General features: G+C 38.2%; 3 protein-coding genes across 3 annotated transcripts in view; 1 reads left to right on the top strand and 2 right to left on the bottom strand.

Annotated features, from left to right (window-relative positions):
* Positions 1–397: 397 nt before the first annotated feature.
* Positions 398–3,806, bottom strand: pars2 (prolyl-tRNA synthetase 2, mitochondrial). Its single transcript, XM_088425670.1, has 4 exons — positions 3,672–3,806; positions 3,083–3,416; positions 2,430–2,675; positions 398–1,517 (listed from the first exon to the last, which is right to left on the bottom strand). The coding sequence occupies exons 2-4, from the start codon at positions 3,407–3,409 to the stop codon at positions 636–638; spliced, it is 1,455 nt and encodes a 484-aa protein (XP_088281796.1). The 5' UTR covers positions 3,410–3,416; positions 3,672–3,806; the 3' UTR covers positions 398–635.
* Positions 3,807–6,821: 3,015 nt separating this feature from the next.
* On the top strand, positions 6,822–9,087 carry insl5a (insulin-like 5a). Its single transcript, XM_088426099.1, has 2 exons — positions 6,822–7,551; positions 8,696–9,087. Exons 1-2 carry the CDS (start codon positions 7,380–7,382, stop codon positions 8,848–8,850), a joined length of 327 nt encoding a protein of 108 aa, XP_088282225.1. The 5' UTR covers positions 6,822–7,379; the 3' UTR covers positions 8,851–9,087.
* Positions 9,088–11,335: 2,248 nt separating this feature from the next.
* sgip1a (SH3GL interacting endocytic adaptor 1a) overlaps positions 11,336–18,831 on the bottom strand; it is a 44,709-nt gene continuing 37,213 nt past the window's right edge. Inside the window, exons 20-25 of the mRNA XM_088425358.1 lie at positions 17,840–17,995; positions 17,130–17,265; positions 16,798–17,000; positions 16,596–16,660; positions 14,886–15,050; positions 11,336–14,393 (exon numbers count right to left, since the gene is read on the bottom strand). Of these exons, the coding sequence (XP_088281484.1) occupies positions 14,371–14,393; positions 14,886–15,050; positions 16,596–16,660; positions 16,798–17,000; positions 17,130–17,265; positions 17,840–17,995 (748 nt within the window). The 3' untranslated portion in view covers positions 11,336–14,370. The remainder of the gene's footprint in view (positions 14,394–14,885; positions 15,051–16,595; positions 16,661–16,797; positions 17,001–17,129; positions 17,266–17,839; positions 17,996–18,831) is intronic.

Genomic DNA, 18,831 nt, shown 5'->3' with positions numbered 1-18,831 from the left:
GTCCACTGATATTCGGGAAAATGTGAATTTAATCCTACAGGTTGTTGCAAACGACTTTGGTGCATGACATTGAATATTTCGAAAACTATTAAAGATATAAAAGTGCGTCTTACATATGAAGGCATTTAATCTAAATTTTTACAAGGAATGTTCAAACATTCATTGTGAGCACCGCTGGTAACACGACACAGATAAAGCCGATAGTCATGCAAAAATTAAAAAATAAAAATCAAGAACGTAAAGTGTATTTTCCTGTTGAGTGAGTCGTTGTCGGATACGGAAAACGTAATACCAAAAAAAAAAAAAAAAAACCCACCTTTAATGAATTCAGCTTTAAAATTGCACTAATTTTATCTTACTACCATCCATAGTTCAGTAGATTTGTGTACTTGCAATGTGGACATTTGGAGCACCCTGTCTTGAGATTTATTTGTTCTGCTGGGATATTGTCACAATTCATGGACAGTAAGCATTTATACATGATTTTAGGCGATTCTCTGCCATTTAAGTCATTTCACTTACACAGTATTCCACAACTGTCATATAACCGTGTTCACTTTTACGACCACTTTTCACACCATACTTTTATGCAATTCATTATATTACTATTAAATGCAGTTCAACCCAGCTTGTGATCACACAATTTCCACTTTTCCCAAAAGGCTGAAGAGCTCATCCTTACTTAAAAACATGGTTTGATCAGTCTGCTGGCAGACCACCTCAAACCTGGGTGTGCCCTCCAGCGCTCCCTGGCCCACCACAACAACATACGGATAACCCAGTCGGCTGGCGTCCTTCATCCTCTTGCCGATGGTCATCTGGGTGCGGTCATCAAGAACAACTTCACCTCTCAGATGAGACAAAGTCTGTCCTAATGTGTGAACCAGCTCTTCAGCCACACTTGTCGCCTCAAATTCCCTGCTGCCCTTCTTGGGTGGCAAAACACAAACCTGGTAAGGAGCCAGAAGACCTGGCCAGCGGATACTTTCATCTGTTGACGTCACCTCGATGGCTGCAGCAAGAATTCGTGTGACTCCGAGGCCGTAGCAGCCCATTTCCACAACACTCGGCTTGTTTTGGGCATTGCTGAATGTGGCATTAAACATGTCAGAATACTTTTTGCCCAGGTAAAACGTGTGGCCTACCTCAATGCCCCTGGACTCAGCAAGGGTACCAGTTTTGCATTGCGGGCAGTCAGTCCGGTCAGACGCCATTGTTTCAACATTGGCAGAGAAGGAGCAGTTCCCGCAGACCAGAAGCCTGTCTTCACCAATGTCGGCGGGCAGCTGGAACTCGTGGGAAAGTTTTCCGCCTATATTCCCTGTGTCGGCCTGCACTTGCACACAACGCAGGCCCAGTCGCTGGAAGAGCCGAGTGTACGCGTGACACACAGATTCGTAGGTCTCATGAGCGGCTTCCTCACTGGCATCAAAAGAATACATGTCCTTCATATAGAACTCCCTTCCTCGGAGAAGGCCAAACCTTGGCTTCGGCTCATCTCGGAATTTGCGGGTGATCTGTTGAAGGCAGAAAGCACTGAAAAGTGGTGCTTATTATGATTGACTTTTGCATCTATCGAAGCTAACAATCATCTTGTTGCTACAGTATGCTGCTTTGTTAAGTATTTGTAGTTTTACTTTGTTTAGTATGAATCAATGGATGCAGAAAGACCAGAAGGAAGCAGCAAACCGAGCTCCGTTGGAAATACATTTGCATCACCGTTTTCTACTCTGATCTTTCTTGCAGATGCATGCAATGTTGAAATGGTGGCACAAAGATAGAACCACTTCCCCCCCAAAAACTGGATATTACAAGTTTGGGATAATTTTCAATTTAATACATACCACAGCAGTACTTTGACAATTAACACACATTTTAATAAAAAAACCACCCTCATGAAAAGACAGGCTCCTTTAGGTTGGTGCACACCCTAGTGGCCGGAAAGGCTGATGCCCTTTGTTTAAGGTGTTCAGTTTAGGTGTTCAAATCTAGAGGGCAGTTCGGCACAAAACATGGTCATTCTGCTTGTCAAGAAGAAGCAGAACCTGAAGAAGCCCAGCAGAAAGTCACTAAATCGCTAAAAGGCGGCTTCATTCTTCAGCTTACTCATGGAATATTGTTGAAGTAACATCAGTAAGTGACTTTAAAGACACTATTCCATACTTACAGTATGTAAAGTACATATGACATTATATAGGTGTGAACAAAATAGTAGTTTGTTGACCGTAATGTTAATTCAGAGTGTGCTAATGCTAATTGCGGACCATTTAGTTTTGTTGTGATTCATGTGCACAATATATAAAACAATAGAAATAAAATATAATTATGAATGAAAAAAATTGTGTGTGTGTGTTGGGGGTACATGACTTGATGGAATAATCAATAGGATAAATAATTTTAACAGCCCTAGCGCAAATGCCCAAACATACCTGGTACAACAATATAGGCAGGTGTTTGTAGGACAGAGTGGTCTGATGAGCCACCAGGTTGGTCACGGCCTCTTCGTGCGTGGGTCCCAGACAGTAGTCGACACCATGGCGATCCTTCAAACGGAACAGCTCCTTTCCCATCAGGTCCCAACGCTTGCTGGTTTTCCAAAGATCGGCAGTGCACAAACTGGGCATGTCCAGCTTCTGCCCACCTATCTGTTGCATCTCCTGGTCGATCACTCTCACCTGGTGGTGGGAGACATTTGTAAAATGCTACCGTTTTTCTTCCCCAAAGATCATTTAAGCAAACTCACACTTCCTATTTATATATTTTGAATGTTAGGATTTATAGAAGACGGACTTTGCTTTTTACAATCTATTTTTCATTCTGGAAAACACACCCAATCCCACCAAAGGACAATTCAGTATGTCCAATACACCCGCCATGCATGTCTTTGGAGTGTGGAAGGAAGCTAAAGTGCCAGAAGAGAAATCCTGTGGGCTTGGGGAGAACATGCAAACTCCACACAGGAAGGCCTGAGCAAGGTGGATTTGAATTTCCACTAGATGTACCTAACATTGGTTTCACAGGAGTCATATTAATATAGTGCAATATGTTCATAATCCTTTTAAGATTGTTTATGACATCTCACCAGTTTCTCCATGGAGCGCACAATGGCAGGAAGATAATAGTAGCATCCTGGATTAGAAGGATGAATGAGTCCTGCCTGTTGCATGAGCCTCTGACTCTTACAGGTAAGTTCTCCTTGCAAGCGACTGTCCGGACCCATGTCACGCAGGTTTGACGGCTGATAGAGACGAGAGACCAGGAGTGGGGCTTTCATTTGCCTGATGGTAGAAGATGCACAAGCAGTAGCGGGCTCGGCACAGCCCGAGTGGTTCCTGATGGAAAGCAATCCCATTCTAGTCTTCTGGCTCCAGATGACTTTGTGCCGAACTCGCTGCATTACATGTTCCATGGTTGATCTAGATCACAAAAACATGCAAAAGGCGTGAAAACATTCCGATAACTAGAGGAAATATTCAATCGCCATTTAGAGAATTAACGCATGCTGGCTGTAGATGTTTACTGTGACGTAAACGTGAGCGATATTACGTCCTCGTCTGCGGACTTTTTTCTCACTTCCTGACTGCTACTGTAGAAATGCTAAACTCATTTAGCAGAGGTTAAACAGTAGTGTGGGGAAAAAATCCACTCCAAATGACAAGAACAAGACTTACACTGAAAACGACACGTGGTAGCCTTTCGAATATGCGAGTAAACTAAATCACTATCGAGTCGAATCGTTGCATGAGCCTTGAAAACATGAAGCTCTCGATATCGATACCATGCTGTACCGGACTACAAGCTTGGCCTCTTTGCTCTATACTGCCACTTACAGGCCCGGAAAAGTAAAACAGAGCCTTCAGTAGACAGTCGGCATTTTAGGCTTCTCGGAGCTTTTTTGTTGTTGATTTCCCTCCTGCCGAATGCCTACGGGCTAGTTTTTTTTTTTTTTTTTTTTTTTTTTTTTTTACTATTTTACGGCACACAGGCTGTTTGTTCATAAATGAGGTTTAAAAACGTGGTAAATTAACCCCAAAACTTAACCGAGTTGACAGCAGTATTATTTACTTGTTTACTTTTGTTTTTACTTTATTTTTTTTTGCACGTGCAAATAATGGTTGAGAAACCACATTATTTTTATTCAATGTAGTTTTGTGTTAAACGAGAACAAAAGGAGAAAGCCACTGGCCGAATGGCTTGAAATGCTTTTTAATGCGTCATTTAACCACTGATGCCCTATTTTACATAAGCGCCATTGCTTTTATGTCATTTTCAGTGTAATGTTCATGACAATGTACACACATTGTCTCATAGCCTGGTGTAAACAAGAGTGCTTTATAATATACAAACTCAAGAGATATATATCAGTGTGTTAAACATGTCAATCACTGTAAACAACTTTAAAGGAAACATTTTAACAAAAAGGTGGACGGTGAGCACGTTGTTAAAATCAGTGTTTTTTTGTTTTTGTTTTTAATTTCACACACGATTTTATGCTATCTATTTCGTTAAGATTAGATTGACAGTTTTCGCTCTGGCTCACTTGCATTTTATGTGGCTATTGAAACTATTGTTCCTGTCATTGAATAGCTCCTGATTGCAAGCTGTTGTTGCTGTCTTACTGCTGTCTTTAGGGCAAACATTATGGTTGATACATTTTCCAGTTCCAGACCTGAGATAAAATGCACATAGAGTAACGGGCGTGTCGTGACTTGGTTGTCATGACTTGTTCCAACATTAGTTCTCAGAGAAACAGGCGACCAATTGTCTCGGTGAGATAAAAACAATCCCCAAGCACAGATTCAATCTGCAAAAACTAATGAGTTTATATGGTTTTATACTTTCATGCTTTTACTGCCATATAAATGGTTCCTTAGTTCTTGGAAAGGCAATGAATACAAAGTAAAGTTTAAATATTGATTTTTTTTTAAATAGACAGATAGTATATCTGTAAATCAGTTTTCTTAACAAGCAGGACGGATAAGGAGTGCACAAAATCCTGGAAATATTGGTAGTATCATTACACGGATGGGTGGCTTCGGCGCAGTGGTTTGCACACCTGCCTGTGGAGTTTGCATCTTCTCCCACATGGGTTCTCTCCAGGTACCCCGGCTTCTATCCACACTCCCAAAAGATGCATGGCAGGTGTATTGGACAAACTAAATTGTCCTTGGATGTGATTGAGTGCATGAATGGTTGTTTGTCTCTGTGTGCCCTGCAATTATTAATATTATTTCACCGAATACCAGTTTCTTTTTTCAATCCTTTGAATAGGTATATGCATACATTTTAGGTATATGCATACATTGTAACATTGGAGTGCTTTGGCTGCAGTGCAGTAGCATCCACCACATGTTATATTTTCCCTATTGTTGGTCTCCTGTGTCTGCAGTTGTCACGAAGTACCAAAACGTTGCATGGACATATAATTTTTTTTTTTTCCGGTGTCATTTCAGTTCCAGCAGCAACCTGATGAATTAGTGCACGATTTCAGAAGAAAAGAGGGAAATGCAAAGGCTAGGTTACCTGTTTCCTCTAATGTACATGCTATCCAGCCTGTTTGGAGCTGTTGTCGCTTTCTTTTCTTCAAACTTTTGATTACTTTTCAAAAAGGAGGTTTAATGCATTCAAAATATCCTAATTACAAATGTGACTGTTTTTTTTTTTTTATTTTAACATGGCTTCTTTAAGTAACAAGTGGAAAAATAAAGCTGTGGCTTCTATGCAGTTCCTCCAGAGGTGCAATATATTATTGTTTGTGAAGCAAGCTTTAAAAATCATTTTTTTTAAGTTTCTCTCTGTGATCAAGACAAAAACTGGCCTCCCCACATTATGTTTAACAATTGCAAAGAAGAAGAGTGAATGTTTTCCTGCTGAGGTACCTGTGGTGTGGCATGAACCAAAATACCACATTTCCATATTACACCTTATCAAACTATTTGTACATTGCGAGGCAGATTCTACAGCGCATTTATGTGCAAACAGTTTTTTGGTTTTCACACAAATTTTCTTGTTAACAATACAGTATTCATTCATTTCTATATTTGGGAAATTCTTTTTTTTTGTGGTAATCCAAATTATTTGGCTACATATTGTTATTCTGGGGCTACCTTTGTGAAGTGCCAGCTATCAGTTTGCATGTATTCTGGATTGCCCCCCAAATATTTTGATTAAAAATAAAAAGATTAAAAAATAATAGAGATTACAGAAAAGCTACTCAGATTTGGATTCAACACACCAAAAATATGCAAGAACAAGTGTTTTTTCTAAATGCAACAACATATTTTTTGTTGCTCACTGTTATATATTGGGTTACATGTTGTCTTCTCATAAAGTAGGAAATTTATGCTCCCTAATGCATTATATTCCTGAACCGCTAATTTTTTTAGATGAACTGTGATGGGTTTGAAAGCAATATTTGAAACTACAAAACCAGAATTCATACCTTTTAAAATATGTCTTTCACATTTTGATAAAATATTCCAACCAAAAAATCTAATGACTTTCACAGGATTTGGCCTCCAAGAATTTGACACCTGATGTTTTGAGTCTTCAACCAACTTACCATTTTGGAATGTGGAAAGCACAGAAATTGGAGAAAACTTCCACAAGCCTGAGGAAACAAAATAAAATAAAACAAAACAAAAACAAACTGGACTGGACTAAGAGGCGGAAGCGCAAACTACTAGGCCACTCGGCTGCTCCACTTTTTTTCCATATATTGCAATCTTTTTATTACTGGACACCCCACCCCGCCCCCCACCCCCACCCAAAGCAAGCATAGCATGAGAATGGTAAGTGGGCCTCTTGATAACAATCACTCTGAAATGTCATACTGACTATCAAGCGGCACCATCAAAAGTAATGATCTGGCTGATGGACTGTCAACATTGACTTTTTCCTCTCATATGGTTCAAAATGCATTAAAGTGGAGGACATCCCAGCTTTCTATGTGTGTAAGTGCACCAAACATCTGCTTGAGTGTGGGAGGGGGACACTTTGCATCACCTAATCGGCCATGCAAGATAATAAAAGTCAGTGCAATCACAATGTAATCACCTGGAGCAGAAAGGGTTGCCCTCATTTAATTTGCCATTTGGGGTCGATATTCTCTCGAAGAATGGCCAAAGTGTTCGAAAAGCGGAAACGGTGGGTGGCCATGTAAACATGTATGTGTGTGCCAGGGATGGGCTAAGGAGCAGTAAGTGGGAGGTGCAGGGACACTCAGCTTCTGCAACAGAAAGGTGGATGGGTATATAGTGAAGAGAACAGCTAGAGCAGCATTGATAAGAGAGGAGATCCACGCACACATAGAAATTCCATTCAGAGCACCAGCAGTACATTGAAAAATAAAAAAACAAAAGCCAGTTGAGTTATCCAGGATGCGTGCTCTTGTGGTCTTGCCTCTTCTGCTTTGCGCCGTCGCATGTGTGAGCAGGGCAAGAGCAGAGGTTAAAGCGGTGAAACTGTGTGGCCGAGAGTTCCTGAGAGCTGTTGTGTACACCTGCGGAGGGTCCCGCTGGAGGAGGATCCTTGCTGAGTCGGAAATTGATGGTGAGGCGATGTTTTACTTATTTCTTTGACGGACAGTTATTTTCTGTTGTTTTGTGCTGAAAACCTTGATTATTAATAACTGCAGTACAGAATGCCTCTGAAGTGAATGAGATTGATGTTGTATTTAATTGGAAAATCATACGACCACATTTGCTTATATTATGCAAAATATCTGCAGATCCAATCCAGTTGATCAGGTTTGTGTACAGTCTACTTTTTAACAAATATTATAATCATTTTTTTCCACCAAATACCTTCTTAACATATATTGAACAATAAACCTTCATGTTTGTCTGTCACCATTTCCAATGGCTTTGGAGTTTAACCTCAATTTGTTGTTAAAAATATTTTGATATGCAAAAGAGATTGTGTACAGTATGTAATATAGTGAGATGGTTATATGTTCATGTGATTTTCAGTCAGTTCTTTACATTAAAGTACTGTACTGATGGAACCCCAACTGCGATGGTTCCACCAACCGGTCATCTGAAGACATTTGAAAATGTTAAAAATGTATTGACCAGATGCTTTATTAGGTATAACAAGACCATCTAAAAAAAACACCACATTAATGCTCAATTTAAATGGAAACTGTTACAATGTTGTCTAAATAGACATAATCATCATGAAAAGAACTATTTGGCTCATATTATGGTAGTGCAGTAAATTCACCAAAACCTTGCAATCAGCTCTCAGTTCAATGTGGTGTACTTCTACACAACTACCAAGGGAACTTAATTGAATAAAAAACGGTTCCATCGTTGTAATATTGGCTTGGCCCACATTCTCCCAATGCAGTATTTTCCATGCACGTGTGGGTAGACCAGTACATAATGTCCACATCATTAGACCACGGGAGCACACAGATCAAAATTACAAGCCTTCTCAGTCTGTTACACACAGGCAAACTAAGTTAGTCTTATCAGCTGGAGTGATCACGGAGAGGAAAGGGATACTGCGCATGGCAAATTGCGGGGCGGAAATCTGCATTGTCATTAGGCTCCTTTATAATGGGAACATCAACCTCAATTGAAGAAATGGACCACTCCATTTGTCAGTTGTAAAGAAAAAGGGAGACAAAATGCCACTGAATATCCTATAAAACAAGTGTTTTTATGATTTGATTCCTTCATTGTTGGTGCAGGTCTGTCCATAGGAGAGGAGAACAGTTTGGAAAGTTTGCCAAGCCTCAGAAATGGCTTCGGCTCAGACTTGACCAGGCGGGACATGAACAATATCCTGACGGCAGTGTGTTGCCAGGTTGGTTGCAGGAAGAGCGACCTCACCTTCCTCTGCTGAGCACGGCCATGTCCGGCGTCATCTGTGTTGTCTCTTCTCCAAGGGGCCAAAAATTAATCAGTCCGGCCTTATTCTTCTGAATTCTTATGAATTGTCATTGTCATGGTCATAATTTTTTTATTTTATTTTTTGCAAGTTTTGGATGGGGTTTGTTTTAAATATAACTTTATTTGTTGTCATTTTGGTAAACATATTTCTGAACACCTGAAAATGAATTTAGGCTGCAATCAAACAAATATTTTGAGCACTGTCAAACCATAAGAATAAGAAACATCTATTCAATGAGATAAAAGCTCTCACTGATATGCAAGTTGGCTGTGTTTGTTTTGATTTTCATAAGGGTGATATATTTTGATTTCACCATTTTGTCAAATAAATGTTCTTGCACAGGATTTATATTCTTTGATGAGTAAACATGACGAAGCATCTCGCCAGCATAAATGAAACCATTTTATTTTTTATTAGAACCTGTACAAAAAATATGAATAAAGCACAGAGGCATCACTCTGCAATTCAGTATCTAAAGTAGGTGCAGCCTTTTTGGATGCATACACAAGAAGAGGGAAATATTAAATTAATAGAAAAGCAGCACATTCGATACAAAGCCACATCCCTATTATATTGGTGCGCAACCAAATAATTTCAGTTTACCTCTGCTTTAAAAAAAATAAAACTTTTTTGAGCAGTATTTTTCTTATGCTGCAGTGCTAGAAGCAATTTTGAAATGATTCATCTATTTTTTGTTTATACATATTAAAAATAACTCAGAAAGGGTGTGTAAACCTTTTATGTTCTCTAAATTGGGTCCAAATTCAACAGATATCTGCTGATAGCCTCATCAGTGACTACTGAAGACAAGCCGTAAAGAAAATGGAAAGACGCTTTTCATTATTGTGTGTTTCCTTTATTGTTCTGAAATTGAACAATAATCCATGCTATTATTATAATAAATTCATAAAAATAATAAAATCCAGCACTTAAAAGGAAAATTTGCTGATCTGACCATAGATCTCAAGGGCATAAAAATGTGTTGTGCTGTCGAGGGATGGAAATCAGATGAATTAAGATATAATTTATCTCATTTTAAATCTCAGCTGAAAATATCTGAGAAACCTGAACCTGAACGAAAATTTTTTGTTTTTGTTTTAATTTAGACGTTATTGGTATAGTGTTATTGTAGCGATATTTTTTTTTTAATTGACTATAAGGGGACTAGATCATGGTATTTCCCCACTTTCCCCATCTAAATTACATTTGACCCATTGGTGATTTAATTTCTTATTAAATCCGAGTTTTATGGGGCCGATATTTCTAACCAGGAAGTAAAAGGCTGCACCTCTTACCATGTGGCTGCCCCGGGCCGGGCAGACGGCCGGACGGTCCTTCCATCCATCCCTCATCTTGACCACACGTTCTCACGAAGCTCAAAAGGGCCAAAAATAAGTGTTTTACTGATATTAAAATGCAAAACAGTGTCAATACACTGCTCTCATTAACACCCATTCCACCACTCAAATCAGTCCCCGTGGGAACCCAGTATTTATAACAATAGTTCCACCTGTGGGTGAATTATTTACTACTGACGTTCATTTGCCACGTGCTCCCAAACACGCATTTTCTCCGCTTCGGCATTTTCTACAATAAAATTTTGTAACTGATAAATGGAACAAGCTCCAAAAAGTTGACGTTTCATATCAGGGCTCCTTTAAAGATCCAATGTGTGAGATTGAGTGACATCTAGTTGTAAACAAAAAATTAATTCATCCATCCATAATAACTCGTTAATATGCAAAAACACATCCTCGTAGTAGAGTAGTAGTGTTGAGACACCGCAGCGAGCGTGGGTCAAATTCATTCCATTACCTCAGCCCACCACTAGATGTCGCAAAATCTTACATACCGTATTTTAACAGATGCAGTTGTAACCAATTGCCTTCTGCTGTATTTGACCCTAGTACCAAGAGCTAGCTGCAACCTTTAGTTTTAGTCATCAGGAGGAAACAAAATATCGTCCTTTGCAGATTTACTCAAACACGAGATGTGCGAATTGAGTATGGCAAAGAGCATTGCTATGGCTCACTACATTCGCGTCTTTATTGTTATTGTTAGCTGTGGCGGCAGTCTTTCATTTTCAAGTCTTCCTTCTGCTCCAGAGGTTGCCCTCCCACCCACAACAGAAGCCAATCAGGTTGTGTCAAACACAATGACAGCCAATCACTGTCCACTTCAGGGTTTGTTTTCCAAACCCCAACAACTCAAGCACAAGAAGCCCAATACATAAAAAATGTATTTAATCGGCGTATGGAAAGCAGTTAGAGATTTAAAAATTAGGTAACATGATAAAAAAAAGTCCCAATTAATCTGTCATGCTGACACCCCTAAAAATGTGAGTTATCAAGAGGGCATCCAGTGCAGCGTGACATGAGTTGAGTAACATAAGAATAAAATTATCACGTACACACAATGAAGAAAAATACAAATGATCTCATGGAGTTAGACCTTTTATTGGATTTGGAAGGAGGCAAACTAAGTTTCCATTTTAGCATTGAGCTTGCATGTGGTATGATGTTAAAGCATTCTTACTCACGGCACAAAAAACTGCTCGTCGACAGTAATACAGGTGAGTGAGTACACAGCACAATACATCATTTAAGAAATATCTGAAGGTCAAGGTTGCCCTGCTTTTTCTTGCATGCTCTCCAAGCGATGGTGAATTACTGCAGAACAGTCACAACAGAGATGAACAAGGATTTAGTTAATCACACCTAATATTTTAAAATGAGCTGATAATTCATTTACTGTAATACAAACTGAAATGCTTAACTTTACATCAAATAATTTCTTAAAATGAAGCAAGCCAAATACTTCAACAATGCTCAAAAGTATCTATAGAAAGTCTTGGATTTGAACCTACAACTAGACATAACACTGCTCTTTTCATTTGAAAGTGAATGCATATCCTGAAAAACCTTACGCCATACATTGATATACTTTTATTTTCTGTTGCGAAAATGTGCATGCTATGTTACTGAAAATTCTAAAATGCCTTTAAGTGCACATGTGAGGGAAATTTTAAATATTTATTTGAGACAACTAAATAGATTGAATTTGCATGCTCCAAAGAAAAAAAAAGTGTTCATATTGAATAGAAACCTTCAGATTGAATTGAATCCATCCATTGGATCACTTAAAATGATAGATTTGCTTCACCTTAAGAAACTGGTTTAAGTTAAGCATTTCAGGTTGTACTAAATAAATTATTTACAGTCCAAATATCAGGTGTGACAGAGTACTTTATCTTTTAATAAAACTTCATCCAATGTTTAATTTTTCTGGAAAACGTGGAAAAGATTCTTTAATTTGTATAATAGGCTGAGGCGATTCATACATGACAGGCAACTTCAAACCGATGCAAAAATGGGGCAATGCATTGCGAAAAACGCAGGAGACTTGCTCTGATTGCTTTGATATTCACCTAAAACATGACAACTTTCTGTGAGCCCCACGCAAAACAGGAAGTTAACTTTTGTTCTGTTTGTTCCCACTGGCAATTACAAAAAAGGAAAACAACAAAAAACAGCAACATAGGGAAGATGTCACGATAATTGCTTTTTTGCTCTAAACCCAGTTTATGATGGATCCACAACGCATCTTACGAGACTATGGTTTGGTGTGATTAGCACAATATTGACATACAAGACTATCGTTAGCATGAGCGACATCTCACATCCACACCTAATTTTCAGAAGGCGCGTCAAAGAGCATTAGGGAAGATAGACATTATCGGCACAGTGTTCTCCCCTCACAATAAACCGTTTTTTTCCCTGTTTTTAATCAGCATTACAAATATTCCCCTTATTCTCATTCGAGAGAGAATACCACACACACACGCACACACAAAGCATTTTGGTCAACCTCCATCCACAACCTCCTCTTGTCATCTCACAGAGACCATTACAATTATGCAAAATAAAGCTATGGAATTAAACGGGTCATGGGGACAAGGTTGGTACCTAAAATGCAATTCGGGAAGTCACATTTGAAGAGAAAAGTAAAGTAGCAAAGCCCAGTGAAAGCTTGTAGCGTGAACAAGGGTCAAGCTACAGGAAAAGTGATGCTGCAGATGAATGGACTTCCATTTATTAGGTTTATTTATTTGTTTTTAAATATGTATTTTTTTTTAAACAGGAAGTTGTCTACCTCATCTTAAATTAAGCCGTTGTTGTTAAACTAATATCTAATTGGAGTTGATCATTGATTGACTGTTTGTAGCAAAATGAATTTCATAGATGCACCACCCTCATTTAACCTCCAGCATGAATGTGAAACTTGCATTTCAATGTGAACCATTCCCATGATTAACTCAAGCCTGCAATAATACTGCTTTCACAAAGCAAAACACAGCATCCTGAATGATATTCATCGTTTTAAGTTACTTAACCCCACCCACCCATATATACATATACATATATAGCTCAAAACTTCTGTTGCACTTGAATTAAAAAATTATATCTGAAACAAATTCAAAAATTTTACGTTATACTGTACACGTTACTCAACTACACAGATAACAAAAAGAGCTGAAATATTTATACCTTTAGGGGTACTGATTTGTGTGATACCGTTTAAAATCTAACCATATACAGAATCACATTTTCTACAACAAATCATGTCAGTAAAAATTAAACAGAAAAAAAAGATATTGTCATGTCATCTGGCTTTAACACTGCTGTTGTCCTGGAAACAACAGAAAGGCTATGTGACCATACAAGGAAAACACCAAACACACTTTAAGATATATATTATTGATTTTAAATGACACTTTGTACACTTAGTTTTTAAGGGAAAACACTTTTTTTTTTAAATGCCATGACCAGCAGGTTAATTTATCATTGCAGCTGCCTACCAGCTAAAACATCTCTATGATCACACGCAAAGAAATAGAATGGCAGTTGGGCTCAGTGCATTTTGAATTGACCAATGTGATCCACAGTACTAGGACCCTGTTGAACCAGTGGGTAAGTCATGAATAATCGCCATCAATTTTAAGCTACTTAACATGGTTTTGTGGACAGACATACCACAATGAAAAGTATTTTATCATACTGATAACATTGTTCTGTGCTAATAATTTAGTGAGTTGTCCTGGATTTGGGCTTGAATTATTCAGACTCATTTTGAGACCCACTTAAGAAATTATACTGTAATGTCAGGTCAGGCAGCTGCAGTGAAGAGTCACCACATTTTGACCAGAGGCACACTCTTCAAAAAAAAATAGAAGGAAAGAGTCCAGGAGCATATCACCAGCAGTTCAGATGTAATGCAATATAGAAATAATAACAACATTATCAAAAATGCTATTATTATTTGACCTAAAATGATTCCACAATGCTAAATGAAAGTTTTACAATACTGCTGGGTAGGCTGTTTTCCTGGGCTCAGATGAAGGAATATGGGTCTGTCCTCTGTGTCACCCTCCAGCCAAGTGGAGTTAATTTGTTCATCAGGGCTGTTGCTGAGTTAGTTGTCTGCCAGATACTTTCCTAAAGGACAAAAGAGTTTCTTGAGTCTTGCATATTTGCATTAGAATAGGTCAACTTCAATACAAGTACCGGGTAATTGAATTGGGAGGGGGAAAAACATCATTTGAATTTGTTTTAATTTGAATAATTGCATTGAACATTGAATGTGAATTGTATAATTTACACGAATTGATTAATTAGATTCGAAAACAAATGTGTTGTTTGGCCGAAGCGGAAATTTTGTAAATTTTAGACGAATTGTGGAGTGCCCACAAAGGCTTACCTAGCTATGTAATTTGAATTTGAATTATGATGACCGAATTTGTCTTGAATGATAGCAAAATGCAGTAAATATAGATACAGATTCAAACTGTAACAATTCAAAACAACAATGCAAATTGAGTTTTTTAATGTAATAACTCAGGTTTAGCTGGTGGCACATATTTTAGTCCAAACTGTCTTCCAAACCTTTGAAATCAATGCAGAGAAAAAACTTGACGAGTTCAAACTCACCAGCAGCGAACCTCTTCTTGACAAGTGAGAAGCGATAGCCAGGCCCAGCCAGTTCAATATCACAGCCCGACAGCGTACTGCCCTCACTCGTGAATTGCACAGCCAGTGGAGCTGGCTTACTTGGGCCTTCTGATAGCTGGAAGCGGGCTAACAAAGATCCCACACCTATAGAAAAATGCAGAACAGCTGGTGGTAACAAAATTGGAGAGTTGACCAGATATTTTCCTGATAAATTGAGGAGAAATTAGGTACTTTTAATTGATTATAGAGCAGACAATTTGAAAATCATCTTTTTCCTTTCCCTTCAAAGAGTAAAATAAGCAACCAAAATATCAACTGATAAAATAGGAAAGTTGTAAAAACGACATGAGATATTTCACTCAAATAATGTTCTCCAATCCAATACAACTCTGGCACCCAAAGAGCAAGGATATTATTCATCATCTCTTCAGAAGTAAGGCAGTGGAGTATTTGAGGCTCACCTTTTTTGTCAGCTCTCAACACATTCTAAAAATAGACACAGCCCATGTCATTAGTTAAAAAAAAAAGCTGGCTTGGGGGCTACTAAATAATACATTAGTCATAGTTAACACTTTTCTTGATTTGCAAAGATAAATAAAAAACTACTATGCGATATTCACAACCAAAAAAGCTAACAAAATTCTCTTCATTAAGCCTGAACAAATAAGAATACTTCAGTTAAAAAATAGAGTTAGCTGCCCCATTTCCTGCATGGTGTCAAATAAAACAACAATAACAAATAAAGGAAACGTTTTTTTAAAGATCACCAAATGACTACAGACTGCTCCTGTGGCCATGTGATGATGTAGCTGGCAAGTTCAAGGGAAGCTCTTTTTTGTAGGGTACAGGGACAGGGGATGAATAAATAAATATTCGCCTAATGTAACAGACCCCACAGAAAAAGAATGACAAGGAATTAATTTAACATAAGGCACCACTGTGTAAAAATAAATAAATAAATAAATAAAATAAAATAAAATAAACCTACTTAGGAGAGCTATACCAATAATGATGCCGTTTGATCGTTTTTAATAAATTTATCGTAAAAAACATACTTATCAAAGTAACCCTTAAAGTCTTTTCTGGATACAGCACTTGGTTAAAAAAAAAAAAAAAAAGTTCAGACACCTCTGATGTATTATCCTGTACAGTTAACTATAAGAAGTTGGACTAGGATCATCTTGAAATATGTATTGCCTTCAGAAGATACCACTGTACAAAATGAGTTAGCTCTGTACTGTATTTTTCACTCTTAATGTCGCTCCTGACCATAAGTTGCATTTTTTAAATGGATTTATTTTACAGAAATCATGCAAGACCAAAAACAGCAACCAAAAATCCTTGTCCTGTATTAATCCTTTTAGTGTCTAAAAGGCAGAAGGCAGTGGCCACTGCAAAGGTATATGAAAGAGGAGTCAAGATGGCTTTGAGAATTTTAGGCGCCAAGCCATCCTCTAATATTAATAGGTACAAGTCAGTCATACCTGAGTATAATTCGTAGGACAAGCCAAACTATGAAAAAGATTTATAGTGCGAACAATACAGTAGTTGCTTTTAATATTGCATCAAAAAACAGTATTAAAAAAAAAAAAATCTAATTCAGATTATTGTAATTCGATATTTTAAAAGTCAGACCTCAGTGTAAAATTAGATTATCACAAGCTATCAAGAACATTTAAACATACAGACCTCCATTTTCAGATTTTTGTGAGATATCAGGAATCTTCCAGAGGATTCGTTGCTGCTCTGCATTCCTGTTAAGACAACGTGGTGTTAGTCCGGTCAAGCGCAGCCATGCGATTTTGGCTTTTATGTGGTCTTTCAGTCTTTTCATTTGTTTGATGAGGCACTGGACTGAAAGTGATTACAAATAATGCAATGATGTTTTTACCATACAGCTGGTGGTAACACAGCTTGTAGTTTGGAAACGCCTCCATCAACTGGGACTAGAAACTGGACATTGTTAAGTGCCATTGGCGTTGACATGGCCTCGCCATTATATTTGTAGTCTATCCTCAGGTCTGTGCTGGTGGGTTCACACCTCCAGCTCACGGCCAGATTAATGGGAGTGGACGCAGAACCTTGCACTGAGACCTTAAAAGGATAAATAAATTAAATATATGTCTATTTGGGTGCATTTTTGCATTTTATTCACAGTACATCATAAGCACAATCATAAGCCTTTCCTGTTGGTTTCCTGTTTGTTGTATTTTGCCGGCTCACCTGATACTTCAGCATGTCCACATTGTAGTATGTTGCCTGCGGCTTCTGTTCAGACACCTTCTTTAAATGAGATATCAGGTTTGGCATGTTCACCCAAAAGTCCTTGGCATCTGCCTTGGCTTGCGTTGTGGTGTCGCTGGTGGAGAAACACGGAGGAACACAAAAACACAAGCAACTTCTCAAACTAATCTTTAAACAAAACAGGAGTTTGCTTTTGGCAGAGTTTAAAACACTAGCAGCGGAGTTACATGCACAAATAATCAAGAAATCAAAAAAAAAAAAAAATCAAGAACTTGGGTTCAGATAATTGTACACAATCCCAGAAAAAGGGACATCCTTTTTGCTGTTACGCACCAAGTAGTAAGACTGACAAAGGGTGAAAAGAAATATTTTAAAATGCATTTTGCCTTTGATGAGGAGACATAAAATCAAGCTATTGCAGTACTTAAAACAAAAAGCATAACAGACACTTCTTGATTATCAAAGACAAAATGTCTCATGCTTATTATTCTACATGCTCATTATATGATAAAAATTAAGAGGTTCAACCACAAAACATTAGGTCGATCGTCAAGTTTACAGAGAGTTTAACGACATGTAATGGGGATTCGGCTTGACTGGCGAGATGAAGTGCCTGTTTGCTAAGACTCCGCATTCAGGGAAGAACTTTACAGTTGATTTAATTCCAGAGCATACAACAGTGTCATTACCAGCAGAGCAGCTGGGGGTTAGGCAGCACATGCTCCAGTCGATTGTAGTTGGTTATGCTGAAGGTTAACACAGCGGGGGATGGGTTATTGGCAAAGTGCCGTGTGATTCCCGCTGGAAACGACAAAACCATCTCACCTATGATCTTCACAACACATCTGAGGGAGACAGGAGGGAGGGCTCATGAAAAAGTCTGGCAGAAAGTCACAGACAATATAAAGTTGCATGAGACTGTATGAGGTCCAAGGTGCAATATATGGTAATGCCATCCACCGCATTAACTCGGGCTGGGAATCTGTTACGATGCTATACAGACACACACTGTATTTAGATATGCAGATTCAGTTCAGTATGGGAGCGACAGGATTCGATACACTGAGAAAACAAATCAATACTCAACTTCACTGTTGTTGATGGTTGTGGATGCTAAATAAGCATCGTACCGTAACTGGGAAGACTAGCATTGAATGGACGTGTGTCAGGCATGTGCAAATACATTTTGGGAGGCAGGAAAAAAAAAGCGCCCATGAGATCCAAATCAATCAGAACTCTATACAACTCAAGAGAAAAAAAAATGAGAGGTGAGGTGAGAACAAACAACTGAGATAACATGGCTGCACAAGCACTTTTAAAAATGCAAATATGGTCAGCACACAGCTGCCTTTGATTGATGGCAAATAAACTCAAGCAGGAGCATATGTGCAAGTCTCTCATAGGATCAAAACGGATGGATTGATGGTTCAAATAAATACATAAATTAAATGCCCCTCAAACATCAAAACGCTGGGAGGAGTTGATCATAGAGAAGGTAGTTCTTTTTTTCCCCATTTGTGAATGGAAGAAAAAAATTGGAGCAAAAAAAAAAAAAGGCACTTTTTCCATTCAAAAAGGCAGGTGTTTGTGTAACACTTGGAGTCTGTGAAGTAAATACTAATCATAAATAACTCAAGTCTACAAAATGACATTTTTACAATATTTAAAAAAATGTAAAAAG

This window comes from Hippichthys cyanospilos, chromosome 10 (genome assembly GCF_059441005.1).
Source record: "Hippichthys cyanospilos isolate Australia breed blue-spotted pipefish chromosome 10, RoL_Hcya_1.0, whole genome shotgun sequence".
Lineage (NCBI taxonomy): Eukaryota > Metazoa > Chordata > Actinopteri > Syngnathiformes > Syngnathidae > Hippichthys > Hippichthys cyanospilos.
The sequence above is the reverse complement of the archived record's forward strand: the minus strand, read 5'-3'. Positions and strand labels throughout refer to the sequence as shown.